At 37.3% G+C, this 21,559-nt stretch overlaps 2 protein-coding genes across 2 annotated transcripts; one reads left to right on the top strand and one right to left on the bottom strand.

Moving 5' to 3' along the window:
* Nucleotides 1–7,249: 7,249 nt before the first annotated feature.
* Nucleotides 7,250–8,412, bottom strand: LOC140229743 (palmitoyltransferase ZDHHC22-like). The gene has a single exon (XM_072309980.1). The coding sequence runs from the start codon at nucleotides 8,150–8,152 to the stop codon at nucleotides 7,259–7,261; it is 894 nt and encodes a 297-aa protein (XP_072166081.1). The 5' UTR covers nucleotides 8,153–8,412; the 3' UTR covers nucleotides 7,250–7,258.
* Nucleotides 8,413–9,092: 680 nt separating this feature from the next.
* On the top strand, nucleotides 9,093–13,167 carry LOC140229734 (uncharacterized). The gene is made up of 2 exons (XM_072309974.1): nucleotides 9,093–9,209; nucleotides 11,719–13,167. Exon 2 carries the CDS (start codon nucleotides 12,063–12,065, stop codon nucleotides 12,849–12,851), a length of 789 nt encoding a protein of 262 aa, XP_072166075.1. The 5' UTR covers nucleotides 9,093–9,209; nucleotides 11,719–12,062; the 3' UTR covers nucleotides 12,852–13,167.
* The last annotated feature ends 8,392 nt before the right edge of the window (nucleotides 13,168–21,559 follow it).

Genomic DNA, 21,559 nt, shown 5'->3' with positions numbered 1-21,559 from the left:
TCACGCACACACATCCAGAAATACTTTTAAAGTGTGGTATCATTTCATTCCATATCTCCCTCTGACCTGGACAGAAATCTTCACAAATTTCTGTCTTTATATCAATTGAAACGAAACAATTTACGTCTATTTTCTTTGCATCAGATCATTGTTAGAGATGTAATAACTTCGCGATGATGACTTTTAAAGAGGAGGGAATTGCTTTTGCTAGATGTCTTCCCAAAACATGATATTACATGGATTTTGATGTGCAAACCACGCAACTTACATATATTGTTGTGAATTTGTAAAACATTAATATTCTATAATTTTTTGTCATAAGTATGATATCAGTAAAAAATTCTGTATTTCTGCTTATTTGATCTTTAATTTTGGGGTTTTGGTTTATCAAAGTCATTTTATAGGATCTCACTGTAATGTGTATCAGTTTGATACGACAGGATGCAAGGTCCAGTCTCTTTTTTGGCTAGTTTTAAAATGGCTGTCATTCAAACGAAGGTGTGATATTGATTTGCAAATCATACTGATAAATTTACAGATTCCCTGAAGCACAGTGCTGATAGGCTGACAGTGAAGGCTGCTGTATACAAATATTTACAATATTTCCTTCTGGCTTTTTTTTTGGGTTCTTTTTGTTTATTAATATGCAACTATGAAGCCAAACATTGACATTCAGTGTCATGTCAGAGTTGATATTCCCTGCTCGTTGTATTAGCATGTGCAACAGCAATTGAATACATGCTTTGCCGTAGCGCACATTTCACTGGGTATTGATAAAATACTTTTGTCATAAATGCAAGTGTTGAGCACTGGGTCTTGCTGTGTGAAAGTATGTTTGTGCTTATGGCATTGTGACTGTGTCAAGTATGTGTGTGTGTGTGTGTGTGTGTGTGTGTGTGTCTGTGCAAGCTACATGTGTAATGATTACATTGAAGCTGTTCCAAATTCTGTGATCCCTGTGGCATTTGACAGTGATCACCGCCTGAGGATTCCAAAGCATTTCCTTGAAATACGAGTGTCTGAACCTACGTTTGGGTTCTGTAATCAGAATTGTTGATATTATTTGCCTGGGGTATCACTGAAAATGGATGACAAAGTAGAGAAGCACAGAATACAAAATGAATGGTGCTGATTGATGTATCTAAATTCTATATATTTATGAGAATATATAAAGACAGCTTAAATCGTTTAAATGTAACCAGTGTGTATATGAGAATATTACCTAATTACTGACTGGTAGTGCAATATACTGAAGAAGAGTATAATATGTTTCATTTGCAGTATACAATATTGTTTTCAATGCATTTTTGTATTTAAAGATGGCATAAAAGCTAGAAAATATGAACATTTTTTCATGATACCTGTACATGTTTATATATATTTGCAATCCAACCATTTCAGTTCATGTGCCTTTATAGGGATTGAATGCATAGGGGAGAATCCAGTTGTTTCTTTGACATAAATGCTACATATGATGGTAACACTGTTACCTATTATTAATTGTAAATTGTCTAATTTTGATATTTTAGTTAAGTCTGTGGTCTCGATTTTTTTTTTTTTTTGTAAGCCATGAATGATTTCTGTCTTAAAGATGACTACCATCATCTTACTGTAATGGTAATGATGATTTGTGTTTGTTTGTGTCTTTTTTTCTTCTTTTTTTAAAAATTTTGTTTGTTTCCTACAGTGCCTGTCAACCAGGTCAAGCTGCTATATAGTTTGCTTTTCAACACACAGATACAGAATGTATCTTTAAGTTATTTTAGAATGAGAATGCCAATATGAACACAAGATGCCACTTGATTAGTGAATCAAACAAATGATGGTTAGAGTTGAAATTCACTCTATAGACTTTGAATGTAAGCAGGGGGTCATCTGGCATAAGCCTCCTGTAAGACTCTTGACCCAGCAAACCTGGACATGTGATATGTTGGCATCACTCTCCAGTGAAACTCGAGTAGAGTCTACACATATTATTACATGTACGTTAATGTGTCCACAGAATGCACCGTAACAGAACATGATTTAGAAATACAGAAAGAATTTTAATTGTTGTTGTTACCATTGTAGTGGTAAGTTAGCTGTCAAGTAACCCATAAATTGTGACATGTAAGGGCAGAATAAATATATGTGTGCCCCATTGTCACTGAAGGTGACATGGTTGTGTAATACTGTACCCCTTAGTAGTCTTGTGTGTGAAATGGCAGTATGTATACATCTTCCAATTAGGACTCTTGCCAACTCATTTCGAGGATTTAGACAAATTATGTATCTTCCAAGACCAAGGAAGTTGGTCTTTCTATACAAATTCGAGAGAAGTTGTAGTTTGATTGATAATTTTTGTAAACACAAAACAGGAAAGTTTAACACAAGCAGTATTTGTAAAGTGGTCAAGATGCCTATCTCTGTATTTCTCAATAGAAACACCATTGTGTTTAAGTCAATCATTCCCACTAGCCACTTGCCTGTGTACAATATGAACAACTTTTCAAGTCTGTGGTCGAGAAAGAGTCAAAATACCGACATATTGACAAAATGGAAACCAAAGGTTTTAACATATGTTGTAGAATGAATCTCGTTATGAAGAGGCCGGATATAACACATTTCTTATTAAAAGACAATTTTTACCGGTGTTTGGAAAAGACCTTTCATTGTTTTACAAGATTACCACTAAGAAGGGCTCAAAAGATGATGCCATATCAGATGTTTTCTGACTTAACATACATGATCTATATTTTCACTGATTAACAGTGTTACCTCTGAATAGTCCTTTTACCATGTGCCACTATTTTCACTTGCAATAAAACTCAGTTTAGGATGAAATGACAAAAGAAGCCTTTACCAGTATCTCTTGGTGTCTGTAGTGTCAAGAGCAGTAGAACTGCAAGGCTCAAAGTATATTACGCACTTGTTTTAAGATACAATTTATGTACACTGTATTAGTGAAATTCAGGAATTTGGCAGTAGTTGAAATGGTGTGTAGTACACACAAACATAGTACTTATTATGCTTGTTGCATTTTTTTTTCTTTTGTCATAGAAGTCACAAGACTATATGCAATTCATGTGAGTGTAGCATCAGTAAATCTCTTCCTCGGCCAGATCAAAGCCTCATGTAGCTCAGACCTCTGCCAGTGCATGCAGACATTGTACATACAGAACAGGGAACCCTATTACGAAAACTTGCATATAATACGAGATACTGCATTTGACAAGTTGAATTTGGCATTCCCAATTTTCTCTTACTGTGGTTAGCTGGTCTTTTTTTTGTGCATTTATGATGTACTGGTTGTAACGTGGTAAAATTGGCAATCCCAGTGACCTCACTGTAACTTGGGTTTCCCTGTACTGTATAAGCTGAGGACTTTACTTCTGTCATGCCAGACTCAACTTCAGAGATGTCTGTCAATTACTGTATGTGTTGCTCGTATATTGTGTTTGAAATAAAGGGTTCCAGATATTGAATTGTTGAAAACATTTGATTTACCAACTAAATTTGTAATAGAGGAGCTTTCTTTTATCTCATATATATAATATATATATATATATATATATATATATATAATACAGTACTTCATTGATGAATCCTCAAATCTGATTGGTCAACGGTGCAGTCACTAGTTATTTTTCTAGCAGTCAGCTAGCGGTTTTTTCCAAGATGCGCATAAATATGTGTATATATTGCGTGTGTATCTACATTTGCACATTGGTTTAATTATACTTTATATGTAATTTCTCTGGCTGGTAGCACAATAACATCAATTCAATGCCATAATTGAGCATAAATATCTTAAATTAAGTGATATCTTTTTGAGACATGGTTAAAACTATTTCCCCTTGGTGATTTTGTCTTAGGGCATAACACTGTTGACAAATCACCTCTGGGCCAATAGTTTTAATTGCCTTTTGAAGCAGTCGATACGATGTATTACTGTATACATGTACTATATTACATCAACAGCATCTACTGTAAAAGTGGAAATTTTCGTGAATTTCACGCAACCATAAGGTAGAGCAAAAACAAAAGCACGCAAATGTTTTTTACATGCAATATGTTCCAGTACAATGTAGTAAATGTCCTGATTCGGTGGAATGAAAAGCACGCGAAATTCATCTTAGGGTGCCGAGCGCAAAAAATTGCTCGCGCAAAAATATCCACTTTTACAGTATGCCTTGATATAACGTGTACATTATTTAGACTTACATGTACAATGTAGATTTCATCTGAACACTGAGACATGAGAGTTAACACAGTGACCATGATACACATAATTGAAATCTCTGCTTTTATTTCACACAAGAATGAAAAAAACTGACAAAGTGAAAGACCAAGTTGTTAAACATTACCGTATTTCTCTTCATACAAGGTGCAAAAGTGCTTCCAAAAACTTGCATTAACATTCCTTGGTTGATGCAATCGGATGAAAAGTTGTATGATTACAAAAATATACAAATACAATTGTACATGTACAATTTACACTGTCATGCCATGTTACGAGACAACTGCATGGTTATACGCATACTGATTGAAATGTGTAGACCCCTGACGGGACCCACAAAGATTTGAGCAAACCTTCCCCCTCCAATGGACAACATGGGCATCAAAAGAATATCTGCAAACAGATGATATGTACATGGGGCACTCCTGTTACAATGAACACGGTTACAATGGAACCTTGTTATAATGAGGTTGGATACAGCGAGTTACCTGATATAACGAAGTGATATTGCAGATCCTCTTCCTGTCATATTACGTTTTTATCCCTGATATAAGGAGGAAATTTCAGGTTCTCCAGTATTACAAAATTTTGTTCAAGTAAAAATTCAGGAGTCAAAATTATTAACATTAAAACATAAAAGTCTACGGTTCAAAATTCCCTTAAATTGCACAAAATTTTGATACAACAAAAGAAAACTGCTGGTCCAGAGGACTCTGATAGAAAGGGAATCTCCTGTATATGGAGACCAGAAAAAGATAATCCTCTGCTATTTGTAACATATCAATTGTTCAGCATGTTCAATTCGTTTTTCAAGACTGAAGGCATGTTTCAGTCATCTTACAGTAAAAAAAAAAAAAAAAAAAAAAAAAAAAAAAAAAAAAAAGTTAATACAAATCATATTCTGACAGCAATCTTACACAAGTTCATGGAAACTAAGATCAAATCACTTCATCCACTGTTTTGATGGGGTTGGTGTACTTCTTGATTACACACAATGCAAATTGTGCATAATTCATGTCTAGATCTCCCCACAGACTTGCAAGTTAGGATTTCCATGGAAACACATTTAAAACATCAATATCTCTCACAGAATGAACTTCCCTGTCAGAACTTTCAAGGCAAATTACACATACCATTTTCATGGTCTGTTACAGATGTACAATGTGTAGATAATTTCACTGGTACATCGAGCTTTAATGAACTTTCCATGCAATGACACCATGAATGCAAACAGTTCTACTGCATAACAGAAAAGTGTATAATTTCTGTTGTGTTCTATGAAAACATACACTCTACCAATCTTCACAGCAAACAACCCACCACCAATTCAATCAAACACTAACAAAAATATGTATTGCCTTACACATGTACAATGTATTTCAGAATAGTGAATGTAAAGTCAATCCCTATCTCAATCAACTGAAGTGTTCCAGTACCTTGAATTTCTGTAAAATGTGAATAATTTTGACCTTGGAAACAACTTAACATTTAAATTACCCTAATTAATGTAGACAAAATACATGCATGTAAACATGGGTGTACACTGTGTGTGTGTTGTCTGCTTTCATTCACTGGTCGGGAAGTTCATTCAATGTTGCATGTCACTTACAATGTAAATTTAATGAAACATAATTAGTATAAAATTAGTGCAAGATCAAACAGTACACAGCATTAAATATCTCACCAAAAACTAAAATATACAATACCTGTACATGTTGTGGTCTGCAATTTTGATGAAATTTATCACGATTATCCCTTGAAGCAAATACTACTGTATAGAGTTTGGAAACTTATACATGTACACGAATCTTCAAACTATACATCACTTACATGTAACTTAAATGTACATTATCATAATCAATGAAACAGTTTAAATGCAAACAAGCAAAGACAAATGGCATACAAGTGCAAACAAAGCTCTGGATCTGCAAGATACCATGATATCAGTCAAACAACAGAAAAGTCGAACCATTTTCTTCAGCCTTGCCCCTTGACATTTCGGGAAGTTGAGCTATGATGTATTCAGCAAAGCAGGTACGAGTCTTCATTTTCACTTCAAAATTAAAAAAACTGGAATGGTATACTGAATATAGTGTACATAATGTATGTATATGTAATGTTTTATCAAACAGTACATTCATCATTCTCATGAACTTTAAGAAAACTCTTGATTACAGTATTTGGAGTGACTATGACACAACTCCCATGCTCATTAAGCTGTGAATTGTCCTTTAGCACATTGCAATCCAATGGGAAGTTTGTGGTCTAGAAATTGAATGACATTGCTCAACAGAGTTTTTCTTGAAATGAATGAATTTGTGTTATCAATATAGTAAACAGCTTTAGTCCTAAGTGCATGAAAATTGGATAAATTTTTTTTTTGTTAAACCCAAAAGTATTGAAACAGGTGTCTTTTCATGAATATATTTCTGTGACTTAAATTCTGTAGCAAAAGTCTTATCTGGAATCTGTCACATCTGCTCAATATGGAAGCAGGTTTCTTAACTTCACAATCTCCCATTCCAGTGATGGCATACTCTTTACAGTGCGTTCTGATTTACAGAGCATTCTGAACAGTACTATTCTATCGTCAATTTTTGATAGCATTTTTTTTGGTGGTAAACTACAATACTTTTTGGTGGTTGGATAAGACTTGTGACTACACAATCATGCACTGCATGTGCACATGTATGGTATCATCACTTGTACACATGTAGTTGTACACAACACAAAATTGTCAAAAAATATATGTCAGCCTATTAAATTCCAAGGTGATACACCAGAAATGCTATGAACACCCCCCCCCCCTTCTTCCACTGCACTTTATTCAAAACAATACAGTACATAATTCTTTGTTGTTGTTCTGCCTTCTGGTACATCAAGAATCAAATGAGTAAATCTTAATGTAATGTTGAAATACCATCCAGGCTTTATGGAGATCAGTCATTTCTCTCAAAAAACTCTTTAGTATGTGGACGTATTTTCACTTCTTCTGAGTTTTTGGTAATTTGCTAGTGTTCATTGGTTTATTCTGCTCAATCAGTATGGCTTGATGTCTTTCACTCGCCCCCAGTGGATTCCATCACCAGACTGGCCAAACTTGACTGGTAGAATAAATGAAAGCCACCAGTAACGACCAAATACCTCACGGAGGTTGACCTGCGCACCAGCATCATACTCCGCATTTCTCTTGGACATTTCATAGCTGGTCTGTCCACGCAAGATCAAATTAAAGTGATGAAAGGCAAGCATGGTGCAGCCAATCCCGATCACAAGCACCGTGTAGAACATCGTCAAGATGAACAGCGGTTGGAGAGGGAAGGATCCGGCAAGCCACCTGATGACCGCAATGGGGTAGAGGTAATATGGCGTCTGCCATGACACAAAAGGCCCAATAACATGATTAAGGTACGTTGCATAGCACAGGAATGAAAAGAGGGTTGTGAGGGCACAGTAGAAGACAAACACAACAAAGTAACTGTGGTTTCTGTGCCCGGCGCATCGGCCCACAAAGAAGCAGTGCGAATCACGTTTCAGGACACACTTTGAGCAGACGACGCAGTGGTGGGCTCGTGGAGGCATGTACTGCTGGCAAGGAACACAGTATCCCCAGTTCTTTCCCCCCTCGGCTTTCGGCATTGTCAGGGTTCTTGCATCGTAAAATGTGTTTGTAATGAGGCAGAGGACATAGTTCATCATCATGCTGCAGAAAAAATACACAAAGATCCATGATGCAACTTTCCTCGTATAGCTTTCTTCTTCACTTCCCCAGACCTCTGGGATGGCCACGTACAGCGTTGTGTAGAACACTAGAACAGACATAATCCAATAATAAGCAATGCCACTGGTATTGGCTAGCTTCATAACTTGACGCTGATCTGGAATGGAGTCCAAAACGCTCTTACGGAGCTCGGCCAGTGACAACGTTGTCATGTTGAGAAGAGATATGTGTATCGTACACTGCAGCTAGATATCAAGTTCAAATGCTGTGCTGATCCAGTTAAGTTACTTTCACTCAGAGCAGCAGTGACACTCTCCTCTGGAACAGTCTGTCATGCTCATGTCAAGCCTTATAAGGTTAGTCTTGTTCTACACTCACTTGCTTTGGATCATCGTCTGATCAAATCTTTGATGACTAAATGAGTGAATGAGTGAGGGATTGATGATGAACTTGCCCGACCAGACGCTGTGACTGGGCGCATGGCCATAGGCTGTGTATAGTTAATGATGAACCATAAATAATTAGCACAGCTCATTACACTTTACTAGTAACTAGCTAGAGACAAGGAGGGCTTCTTTATACTGGCAGGATCCACGAGGACGAAGCGAATGTGAACATCAACAACAACTTGCCGAATTTGGTTGTCTGAAGTGAATCTGTGATGGCTTATAGGGCCAGGTAGCAAGAGTTATCGCCTTATCGGTTGAACTGATCAATATCTATGGAGACCAGCGACGCACATTATTTGCCTCTACATATTGTACCTACCTACACGTACGTGCACGCAATGCCTCACTACACACTCAACACTACACTGGTCTCATGTTCATTCAAGTCTTGCACTACACTTTCACAACGCGCCGAAAACACAACCGAATATGTCATCAATCACCACTTTGATAAAAGTAAACGCAATATATTCAATTTAATCTAAAAATTAATGTATATAAATTACATATAAAAATAATGTTCAACATATATAAATTGATGAAGAAGTATTCCGTAAGGGTTCGAAAATTTATTTTGCTATACTCTCCTCGGAAATGTCACTGAGATGGACGCGCGAAGTTTGTGTACGCTGGAGTCTGGGGAAGTCCCTGGCATGCACCTGTGCTGTGCCTATCATAACATACTTTGGTGACATGTGCCGATACATTGCATACGGACGCTACCACATATAACACACACATGCGCGCTACAAGTGTATTCTGAATTAATCAACGCAGTGCCGAGTTCGAGTCTCACGTTGGAGATCAGACCCAAAGGCAAGTAAGTACATATATGTACGTGTGTACAGTACTATCATTGACTATATCTACCGTAAACATGCAAATAGAATTATCTTTTAGTTTATGTAATCATGGCATATCAGGGGCGGATCCAGGAATTCTGAAAGGGGGTGGGGGGGGGGGACGCAAAGCAGTTTACATTTGGTGCCACTTCCGGATTCGATCAGCTGATACGAGAAAAGCAAAACCACAAACGGTTGTCCCCCCCCCTCCCCCCCCCCCATCTATCACTGTGGCATATGGACTGTCGTTGGGGTAGGGATATGTTCCGCCGCGCACCGCGCGGAGACTACGTCTACCATCTCAGCATCTGACTGCGGAATCCCCTCCTGCATAAAGTATTTAAAAAAAAGAGAGTAAAGTCAATAAAGATCTACTCCGGACAGATCGACAGTTTTGTTTTATTTTTTTTTTTCCGTCTATGCTAAGAGTTGGGGGGGGGGAGGGATACTCACTCGATATCTATGTTGTATCTATATACACGTACTGTATTTCTATCTCTATATAAAATTTTAGACTCTGGCTAGCTAGTAGTAAGTAAATATCTGGCTTTGAAAAAAAAAAAAGGACAGGCCAAATCATGATATCACTTATCAGTCGTCAGTCCTCTCTCATTCTGTGTGTGCGTCTCCACTATGTGCAAAGTCTGTCAGTCTATGGAGGTTGAAAGAAAACCCCGGCTATGACGAAACGAATGGCGGTGAATGGAGTGGTGGATTATTTCGCGATAATGCCAAAGGACCTAAATTAATAGCTGTAATTTCTCGTTTGGTGAAACATCTTTGAGACATGAGGGTAAAGGAAGTTGCAGTAGTAGGGCTGTTGTAGCAGCTAGAGTAGTCACATAATGATTTTTAAAAAATATCTTTGGAACAAATTGGAATTAAGTGACATTTATCACATGTGGGCCACCATGCAGTTTGCAATTAAAAAATGAAACTTTCATCATATTTTGAATGAATTTCCTGGACTCCTAAGAAGCTCCATTGAATTACATCCCTGCTTTATGGAGGATAATCATACAGTATAGTATACAAATAAATTAATGAATGTTTAAGAGTGCAATGGACAGAATATTTCATGAGGTGAAAGATGAAATGATCCATTCAACACGTACGGCTGCGCCTTGTTGAAAGAATCAGTAATTTCATCTTTCACCGAATGAAATATTCTGTCCATTGCACAAAAGAAAAACGTTTATGATATGTTTTATATAATGCCTAAAATAGATCCCTGTCATTTGATGTTTTATGAATTTTAGAAACAGGAGAGAATGCGCGGGATCTGAGCTCAAGAGAGTGCTCACTGAGTGCATATACACACTGCAAACGCAAGTGTTTTACACACATATAGTGTGCCAGGCTCTCAGCGTACATGCAATGGAGCAAATCGTATGGACCCAAGATTGCACAGTAGGTGGAACCACAATTGCACGAATGATGAAGTATACAAGGCCTAATAGTAAAATGGGACGAATGACCAATAGCAAACAACCAGTCAAATGACAAGGATCTATCTAGGTGTTATATAATACTTGATATCATTGTTGAAATGTGGACAGTTGTTGGAATCAAACATTTGTGGTGAATGGTGCAATATAAACCTTGTTTGAAGGAAGAAAGAGGCATGGGGCCTACCAGGGTATATGCTTGCAGTAAGAATATCTGCCATACATGTCTGTTTTTGGCATCATTACAAGTCTTTTGAGGCACATGTGTTTATTGTTACATTGGCATTAGGCCTATTTGAAGTATGTTACTCTTAAAGGGAAGGTAAACCCAAAAATCAATGTGGATTGAGTGAAAGCAGCAACATTAGTAGAACACATCAGTGAAAGTTTGAGGAAAATCGGACAATCGATGCAAAAGTTATGAATTTTTAAAGTTTTGGTGTTGAAACCGCTGGATGAGGAGACTACTAGAGGATATGACGTATGAGTGGACAACAATACAAAGAAAATATAAAGGAAATTCGACAAAAATTCACTTTTCTAGAATTATGAAAGAGCAATGGACCAACCTCTTTCAGATAGCAGGGGGAATAATTGCTACCCCTAACATATGTCAATATCAAGTTGATGGAATTTGTAATTTTCATGAAAAATGGATTTTTGTAGAATTTTCTTTATATTTTCTTGGTATTGTTGTCCACTCATACGTCATAACCTCTAGTAGTCTCCTCGTCCAGCAGTTCCAACACCAAAACTTTAAAAATTCATAACTTTTGCATCGATTGTCCGATTTTCTTCAAACTTTCACTGATGTGTTCTACTAATGTTGCTGCTTTCACTCAATCCACATTGCTCTTGGGGTTTATCTTCTCTTTAAAGCTGATACATGTACAAGGATTTCACATGAAATGATTGTTATTATTTGATCTGTTTTAGTACTTTGTTACCACATTTTCATGTATTAAATGATCACAGTGATACTTTTGTCATGCATGTTCAATTTGTTGTGGAACTCGGTGCTTTCTTTGATGTTTTTAAGGTTCCAGTTCAATGGCCCATCTGTACCATCATGAAGGATTCGCCAGACCAATCAATATGGAGACAGAGCGGATGAGGATTCACACTGACCTGAAAAAAGCATCTTTGCAAAATGTCTGACCTTTGACATCTGTACCATAAGACCACACAAAGGAAAATAAACAATACATGCACTGAAACTCAGAAGTGCAATGTATGACCAAAAAAAAAAAAAGAGTCGTGTGCAGGGGAATAGGACAGTTGGGAAGCCATGAGTGATTATATGAGTCGTTCACTGCAAGATTTTTTTTTTCTCTTTTATTTTTGTGAGTTTCAAGTGTTGCACATCCTGTTTTCATGTGATTAATGTTCACGTTTTGGTGTGTGGAGATGGACTGTGATAACCTGAAGGCTATCCTGCACTGCAAGATAAGATCAGCACGGAACACTCGCATTCTCTCTCTCAATGGCCTCCAACTCCAGCCGTTTCCTTGCAGGGATGTCACCAAATTATCCAATCTCCAACACCTTTATCTCAGCGACTGTAAGTTGTCCGGGAGGGTTCCCCTGGCAATTGGCCAGTTGCCCCAACTCCTGACGCTGGACGTGTCGATGAACTCACTGACCGATATCCCTGGGGAGATTTGCTCCTTGCTGGTAAAGCTGACCACTCTCGATATCAGCTTCAACAAACTAGTGACGCTGCCACGCGACATACACGGTATGAAGGACCTGACTGAGCTGAATGCATCCCAAAACCGTCTGGTTTCAATAGTCGAGGAACTTGGGGAGCTGTCTTCACTGAAATATCTGAACTTTTCAGACAACCTGCTCCGTGACGTCCCGGGCTGTGTTCTATGTGGTGCTTCCCATCGAGGCTTGCTCCTCTTGAATGTCGCCGGCAACCTTCTCCGCACCCTGCCCCCAGAGGTCGGCTGCCTGCGTGCTCTGGAGACCCTTGATGTCAGCAACAACTGCATGCAATTCCTACCAAGAGCAGCAAGGTCACTGGGGCAGTTGAAGGTGTTCCAGCATGCTGGGAATGACTGGTTGATGTGCCCGCCTCACATCCCAGGGGTGCCTTTGGATCGTCAGTCAAGTCATGGGAGGTGCGCCCTGGAAAAGCTGTACTCCTACATCTACCCTCCTCTCTAGAGAGAAGTCATCCTTAGTGAACAGATTGACAACAGACTTAATGTTCATTCCCACACACCAGCCAAACTGGATACACATATAAACATTTTACACTGTACTATTGCAACTTGTGATGAAAAAGTCTGATTGCATCTGATTGATTCTTGCTCATGCAAGATGGCTAGATTGCTCATGGTTCATTTTAATTCTTTGAGTATTAAACTTCCATTTCATGTCATTCTTTTTAGATTCTATTTCTTTCAATTTAGAGAGAATTCATTCGATTTAATGACTCACAATTGGCATTAAATTTTGCACCAGCTGGATAGACGTTCAATTTTGTCGCAAGGACCAATTTATTTTCATTTATAGGAACACAACTTTGCACTTTGAACATTCAAATTCAATTAACATAAATAAGTTTCTGTGTTTCTATGTCCTTTTTTTTTCTCTCTTATACATTGGATTAAATTTGTATATGATTTCATTTCATTTAAAAGTTTCATTAAATAGGATAATTTCAATTGTATTGTATGTATTTCTTTCCTGTCAACCATTCTTTCACTTTCAATATATCCCCCAACAGTATGGATTTAACATTTAGGGAATGGTCATATCTCAGAATTTCTTATTTGTCCCAATCCATATTAACACTTGATTCCATTCCTACCTACCCCATGTCCATCGTAAATTGCCACAATCAGCTAATTGACCTGTTTCATCCAAGAGTATCGCAAATGATATAGTCTCACATATTGTTAAATGCTTCACCCACTAATTCTGTCAATATTCCAGATATTCATATACATTGTACATGTACATGGTATAGGCCCTATGCTACTCTAGAAGTTGCATAAGTCGCATATAAATAAAATGTACATGTATGTGTGTATAAAAATGGATTTATACAAGCTATTGGCAAAAGTCCCATTTCAAGGTGCATTAAAGGAATAGTACAGTATTGGTGGAGATGAGAATTGGGCTTTTAAGTTTTTGCAAGATACCAAGAAAACACTTTTGAAATAGTACAGAGCATACCATTTTAAGAGGAATTCGAAGTTTATTTGATGAAAATCGGATTTGGTATGACCGAAACATCCAAAAACAAAGTAAAACAAAGCGATCGTAATAAAGTGTGGGTCCCACACTTTATCAGAATTGCTCTGTTTTGGATATCTCAGCCATTTCAAAACCAATTTTCATCAAATAAACGTTGAATTCCTCCTTGGATCACATGCTCTCTCATATTTCATAAGAGGTTTCTCATTATCTCACCAAAAAATGTTAGAAACCTGAAATTAGGTCTCAACCAAAACTATACGATCCCTTTAAATTTGCATACTCAAACAAATCAGTAACTACAAAGAGCATGAGCAACAACAAAATACATTGCCCATATGTTAATGTTTGCCTTGTCATGAATTTGAGTTCCTGAACGTTCTTCACGGCAGTGCTGATGCGAATCTGAATGTGTAACATGTGCATTTTTAAGTTGAATGCCCTTTTTATATGTTTATTTGAGAAACTCATGAAATCACATGAAGAAATTAAATTAAATGTATTAGTTGCCCTTTTGAATGTTGATCTCAGTGATCATTCAAATTCACTCAAACTTGAATGATCGCATTGTTAAATCAAATGCAAATCTGATGAAATTGAGTGGAAAGACGTATACTAAAACGAAAACGTAAAAACACAAACAAATCTTGACAAAATGAAAGTGTGAAAACATACTTTTGTTTCCAGTATCACTCTGAAGTGACGTAAAAACAAATCACACCATAACTCATAACATCTCAAACGGCAATGACATAAGAAAGTACAAATGCAAAGCATTTTGACTGACAATAAGGTGATTTTTTAAATTTTTATTCACAATACATACACACCAACAGAATTCATCTGTGCAGTACTCATCACTGAATTTTCAAAATAAGACACTTATACATTTTTCTTTTCACAAGATCCAGGTGTCAAACATCTCACAAACAGAGGCAAAATGGTTTGGCCAGACAGAGTCACATTTTTTTCTACAAAAATAAATGCCTAGTACATTAACTTTGCAATGCATTTCAGGTACAGGTACAATATGAAAAAAAAAAAAAATTAAAAAAAAAAAAAAAAAAATCATGCAGTGCCACCCCCTCCCCCCAAAACAACCCAAACGTCCTTGAGGAATACACTTTGAGTTGACGCCCAAAACACCTAGGTTGTAGCTTCAAGTCTATACATAAGACCTTCCAACCTTTCTGACTGAGAAATGGCAATGATTTGGTTCGTAAGTAGGAAGGAAAGAGCAGTTACCATAAGAATGTGTAGTAAAATTATCAAGAAGCATGGGAAACTCTTATTGAAACAAAAGCATGGTCTGGTCAAAATTCAGAATGGTTGGGAGGTCTGTATACACATGTATGTATATGTATGTATGTTTATATATGCATATATATATATTTTTTTTCTTTTCTAGAAAGACAATTATTATTATTTTTTTTTTTTGGGTTGCTCACACACCATGGTATGACAAGTAGCGTTGGTGTTTTTTAGAACTTTGAGCAACATTACAATCTGCATCTGAGTCATACAAATTCATGTCAAAAGGTTTTGTGCGGGATAGATATAACCACACATGACATGTTGCCATTTTTTTTTTCCAAATTGTAGACTCGCTTGTAATTTCAACATAGCCCTCTAACAACTCACAATGGACTACAAATATCACATCAACACTTCTTGGGACTGAGTTCATGATCAAAGTACTCAAATGCTTGTACGAGGTGTGCATGTCAACAGTGCAATTACAAATGTGTTTTTAGTTGTGTCATGTGCAAACTAGTAACACAGTTAATTTTACGCAATACATAACAATACCTGAGGGTGTGTAAAAATGGATCAAAACACACACACACATATAAGAAATCTTTCCAATGACAATTTCAGCCTAGTCTTGCATTATACACACACTGCATATACATGTACAATGTATATATAATTATGTGACCTTGCATCACAAAACCACTCAAAAGTTGGCAGACATGGATTTCTAGTTAGGGGCAGATAATGAAACGGCTTCAAACTGAAGTATAACTCAAAATGGACATTTCTAACCTATCTAAGTAATGAAAAGAATGTACACCCTCTTGAAGTATTGAGAAAAGAGGCCTTGAAGTTTATAACAGCTCATAGGGTCTATTTAAGTCCTGAATCTCACCCAGCAATACAATTATAGGACTTAAAAAAAAAAAAAAAAAAAGATATGAAATTCCATAGCAACGTACTATGAAGGGGCTACATATAAAATTTTTCACATTTATTAACATTATATTCATGACTGATACATGTACTAATTCATAATGCCACAGCACTATCCTTTCAAAAGTAATTAGAGTTGAAAGTGAAGAGTGTGTAAAGGGTTTGTAAGAAATGACAAGGAACCTCTGAGGCATACAAGTGTATGTAACCACACAGGCCAAAAATGTTTAAAAAAAAGAGAGAGAGAAAAAAAAGAGAGAAAATAATTACATAAAATTGACAAAAAAGACAATTTTCCATTTCTTGCGTGATCCCCAAATCTAGAATTATACAATGTATGGGGGAATCGCTCTTTCAGAAAATATAAAAATTTCACTAGTTTGACCCATTTCACCAATTATGGTCTTGTAACACGTTGGTTTTGTGATGCATGGTCACGCAGGTCATATGTTCCCTTTATGAGGCTGACTGTTTTGTTCAACATCACATGATTAAACAGAATGACATTATTTAAATCAACAGAACACGTTTCCCAGTGTAGCCTGACATAACACCGAGCGAAGCAAAAACGCTGTGTGTAGTTAATCCCCATTGCAGAGAAATACATGGATGAAGCAGAGCATCATATCCCCAGAGCATCAAGCTGATTTGAAATACTCTGCCCACAGGCTAAAATTTCATGGTCATGTCTATGCTAGGCATGACAACTCAAGAGGAGACATTAGCATTTATTCTTCCCATTGTGGAAACCATACCAGTTGTCAGAGAGTCTCTGCTGAAATATCAAACTACACTAGTTAGTGTTTTAGAAACATGTCAATCTCGCAAGTATCTACAGATAATGCTAAGTGTACATCATCTTCCTGTCGGCCACAGCAGCCGCATTTGGCCAAAACGTAGTGTGCTGTGGGTAAGTGGGATAGTCTCCTTTTACCCCTTCATATTCTAGTCTTCTTTGTTCCAGTCCTCGCTCCGTAGAACAGGTAGCTATCACACACCATTCTCAAGGCGTATGGTCAGACTAGACTACACAATATTTTCTGTTATGTCCCACTACAGGACGACTTCCCAAGTTTTTTTACGGCCTATTACGTGCTGTCGTGTTCTGTTGCATTCACCCCGATTTATCACGTTTCTCATTGGCACCGAAAGTGCCGTCGCAAAATTTTTTACAATTTAAAAATGTGATATGGTATTAACAGCAATCTGGCCTGTCGCGTTTGCCCATCCCGTCCCCACATGTTGTCTCATGTCCATCCCGTTTTGTCCACGGTGACCTGAAATGTGACTGCTGTGACCGCTGGAAACATGGTGTAAATGAAGCATTACTATGCAGAAGTCCAATCTCTCTGTCCCTACTGAATAAAAAGCTTTGACTTAAGAGGAATTAAACTTACATGATATACAAATAATACAAAAATCACAGTATTCAAACAGGGAATCCTTTAAACATCGACTTCGGCAATATTCCACTTTATGCGAGTTCAACTTATGTAAGGTTGATTGTACTAAAAAAAAAAAATGTCTTAGGAAGTATTTGGTCTCAATGGTCTCAACTTTAAAGAATATAATTACATGTACATAGACAAAATCTGTACAATAGATATGTACTCTATATATATGAATATTCATCACCTGCAAGGAGGTACCTTATATCAGGGAGGTGGGCACCTCCCTGCTTGAACAGTACCTTCATTGAATTCCCTATTTCAGTCATGCAAGCACCAACAGATGAATTTGATCCCACTCATTCATTTGTGCCAAAAGAGTGGTCCCCCTTTTCCTCTAAGGTGTCAAGGAGCACCTCATCTGCATATCACAGAGAGAAAACTCTTGAACGCAACAAAACATGGGTCTCACTCTAATGTGCAGTGCCACATGAAATGTCCAGGGTATTGGGACCCCCCCCCCCCAAAAAAAAAAAAAAAAAAAAATCGTTCTCCCTGACATACCATAAAATGTACACACTGGATATCACACTACAACCATCACCACTGTTAAGGACATCTTATCTTTGTTCTTTCACTCTTTATGCGCCATGTTCGCACGTCCGACTCGGTCGACGGTGTGCCAAGCTCGCATATTCTGCTCAAATGCACAAACCCGCCCAAACTGATCGATAAATCGCCAAATGCCACAGTACAATGGAAGCGTTTTTCATGATCTCATTTCTGTCACACATACATTGCATTTTATGTGGCGACTGATTATCACAAGCATGGTCCCTACTGGATTTGCGAATGAGTTCCAAGTTTCTGTCACTGTTTTGTGTGTAAAAGTCATGCCTCTACAATACATGTAATTTGAAAACAGAATGTTTTCCCCAACCATGACTAAATTGCCATCACAGAATATTGTGGTACACAGGGGGATAATTCACACCATGGCACATAAAGAGTTAAAATGACGGCAGAAATGAAACACAAATGTCTGTCTGAGTAGCAAGATTTCATCCCTCTTCTAAAAGCTTACTCACATACATGAACATAACATGAATACAGCGAAGATAAAGATTAGATTTTTCTCTGTAATGATATATCAAAATGGTATTTATATGTACAAACACACATCCCGACGTACCCAAATGGCTGGTACTGCAAAAAGCTGTGATCAGTGATCGTCACATGTATAGACATATATATGTAATTTAAAACTTGATATTTATCTTAATTCTTAAATTGCACATTATTTCACAAAATATGAATTACTCAAACCATGAATTTACTTATTATATCCACAATAGGTTGAGGATTAAGCTTGTCCTCCGTTTCAAACTACCTCTCAAACCTACCAGGTACATGAACTGATAATATCTGCTCACGCACCGTCACTTGCTTGTAACTTAGAATTCAAAGATAATTTCTTTAAGGCACGGTCATTAAGAACAACAAATAGAAAAATACCGCCTGTACTGATCTTTTCTCCCCATCAAAGTAGCAAGTGCTGACGAGGGGAAAAGTTGTACACTTTTGAGATAGGTCTGATCACACACGTGCACACACAAGCTGCCTCTTTTGGCAGCTGAAATAATGGCTTTTGCTCAGCGACAAGTGCTGAAGTTCTGTTATCCCGCCCTACAAAAGCAAGCCGGGGACTTTGAAAGGACAGCACATGCATACATGTGAAGAAAAAAAAAAAAGAGGATGAAAAGAAATGGATCAAATTCCACATGTTTCCATGATTTTGTCATACACAATGGAAGAATCCAGGAGAGGAAACATTCTTGAGGGATAGTAATCCCAAGCAGGCAAAGAATGGTTTGGGATTCAAAAGCTTTGAAGCAGAAGTGAATGTGATACAGCAAATGCTAAGAACAAACAAACAAACAAACAAACAAACAAAGCATGCCATTGGGTTCATTTCTTTCAAATGCTGGCTCGACATGTATGTTGCAAAGGGTTTACCTGAGGAGACCATACACGAATGGACGGATCACTGTGGGAGGATCACAGTATAGCATATTTCATGACAAAAAATATTTGTACACTTCTCCTCTTCCTCCCTACCCCCTCCAACGTACTCTAAATGATCAGATAATCAGTTAAGTGATGTCCTGTCCGAATCCTAGATGTCTTACCCCAAAAGTGAAGCCACCACGGCATGTCAAAGGAATGTCTATCCCATTGGATACAGTGCTTTGGCTGCCATGTTTTTCTGCTCTCCTGAACATTTGACATTTTGTAGATACGGATTCTTGTCGCCCCAGCGACGTTATGTCATTCTGTCAGTAGCGCCCTATAGACAGACTGTAAACTCCCGAATACTGACGGAAAATAAGATAAAACGGGACTATCGGCAGATGCATGGGATCATTCAAACTGATGACTATACAAATGGGAGAGGTTCTTGTATTTTAATTATTCACAGAAAGAATCATTATATTTTGTACAAACAAATGGGATAGTTGTTTGGAGATGACATCATCGACATGCCTAATTTGCATGTGTGATTGTGACCAACTTTGTTTTGTAAAATGCACAAAAGTACATTTATTTTAAAACTGGACATTTAAAATACATTAAAATGATTCTTTATCTTTCCCTCAGATTTTAAGGACACTTCCACTGTTCCATTACGTTCAATCAGTTTATATAAGTCAACAAGAGCTGAGCATAAGAGTGAGTTTTGCTCGCTTCGCTTTACATCGCTTTTTACAGTAACTCATCAATAGAGTCGTCCCACCACCGAACACCTGTAATCAACTCCTGAAACCGATACAGAAAGCCGTCACTTTTGAGTGTTGTCAGTGCACTTACAGCATGTCCAGCACAAAGTCGCAAACTTTTTAACAAAGTTCTCCTGCACCACACCCCAGGAAATGCCTGTCATGAAGGAGAGATGAACAGCCAACCTGATTCAAACTCTGCGTCACCTTGTGACATTTTGTTTTCTGGTTTTTCAAAGTATACCATGGTATTCCTCCATCTATCATCATGTCATCCATATAGAATAAACAAGACATTGCATCACTTTTACAATACCCAAAAAATAGTTGATAAAATAGAAATATGGGGTGGTAGTACAGATTGTAAATACATAGTATGTAAAATGTAAATTGTGCATACATCATAAAAAAGTCATACATCTCTTGCTATATGTTTTACATAAAACTAATAACATTTACATTAATCTCTTTTCACTGATAAACAAAAAAACTTCATAGACTCCACTGTTAAAATTTACCACGGTATATACAAATATATGCCTAATATGATTGTGATTGCATTTTACAAAAAAAAAAAAAGAAAAAAAAAAGAGAGAAAGAAATAGTGTGTGTTTACTTAGGAAAACAAAACCTTTAGACTGAGGTATGGTTTTTAAAGGATTCATCTCAATTGATAGCCTGGTTTTAGTGTTAAAGGAGAAGCTATGCTGTGGGGAATATCGCAACCATGATTTGTAATCGTGGTCCCAAGCAAAGGTGTACCATTGCACGCACTCTATGTGCACTTAGTACAGAGCAGACATACTATTATGTGTATGTTTTTTTGGCAAGATGGAAACCCATTTTTTTTTTTGAGTAGCCTCGCAGCCTATACACCTGCTGGTGGTAGACTGAAATTAGAGCCTGTAAATTGTACACAAAGGACATATTTGTTGTTGCCGTTGAAAGAATTGTGGAATGTAGCAACTACAACACATTGAATTGTCCTTTAGTCTCCACCTTTCCACCACAGACCCCTACTCTGTACTGTTTATATAAAATGGGGTAGGGTTTGTTTTATTTTTATATATACAATATTTTTCATTTCCATCAGACCTGCACAATTCCTGAGAATTTGTTTACAAAGGTTCTTTTTTCTTTTTGTAATTCCTGATAGCACAATGATTTCAAACAGCTCGACATGGAGATTACACACAAATGAAATCAGTATCACAGTTGCAGAACTCCCCCCCCCCCCCCCCCACTGTTAGAACACAATAAACAGCATTACCAGGAAATGGTCCGAAAACATGAATGACTGACAAAACATGATTAT

This window comes from Diadema setosum, chromosome 1, assembly GCF_964275005.1.
Source record: "Diadema setosum chromosome 1, eeDiaSeto1, whole genome shotgun sequence".
Lineage (NCBI taxonomy): Eukaryota > Metazoa > Echinodermata > Echinoidea > Diadematoida > Diadematidae > Diadema > Diadema setosum.
This window is presented reverse-complemented; position numbering and strand designations above follow the sequence as displayed.

Excerpts from the sequence above, each read along its gene's own strand:
- LOC140229743 (XM_072309980.1), bottom strand. The coding sequence starts at position 8,152 with ATGACAACGTTGTCACTGGCCGAGCTCCGTAAGAGCGTTTTGGACTCC.
- LOC140229734 (XM_072309974.1), top strand. The coding sequence starts at position 12,063 with ATGTTCACGTTTTGGTGTGTGGAGATGGACTGTGATAACCTGAAGGCT.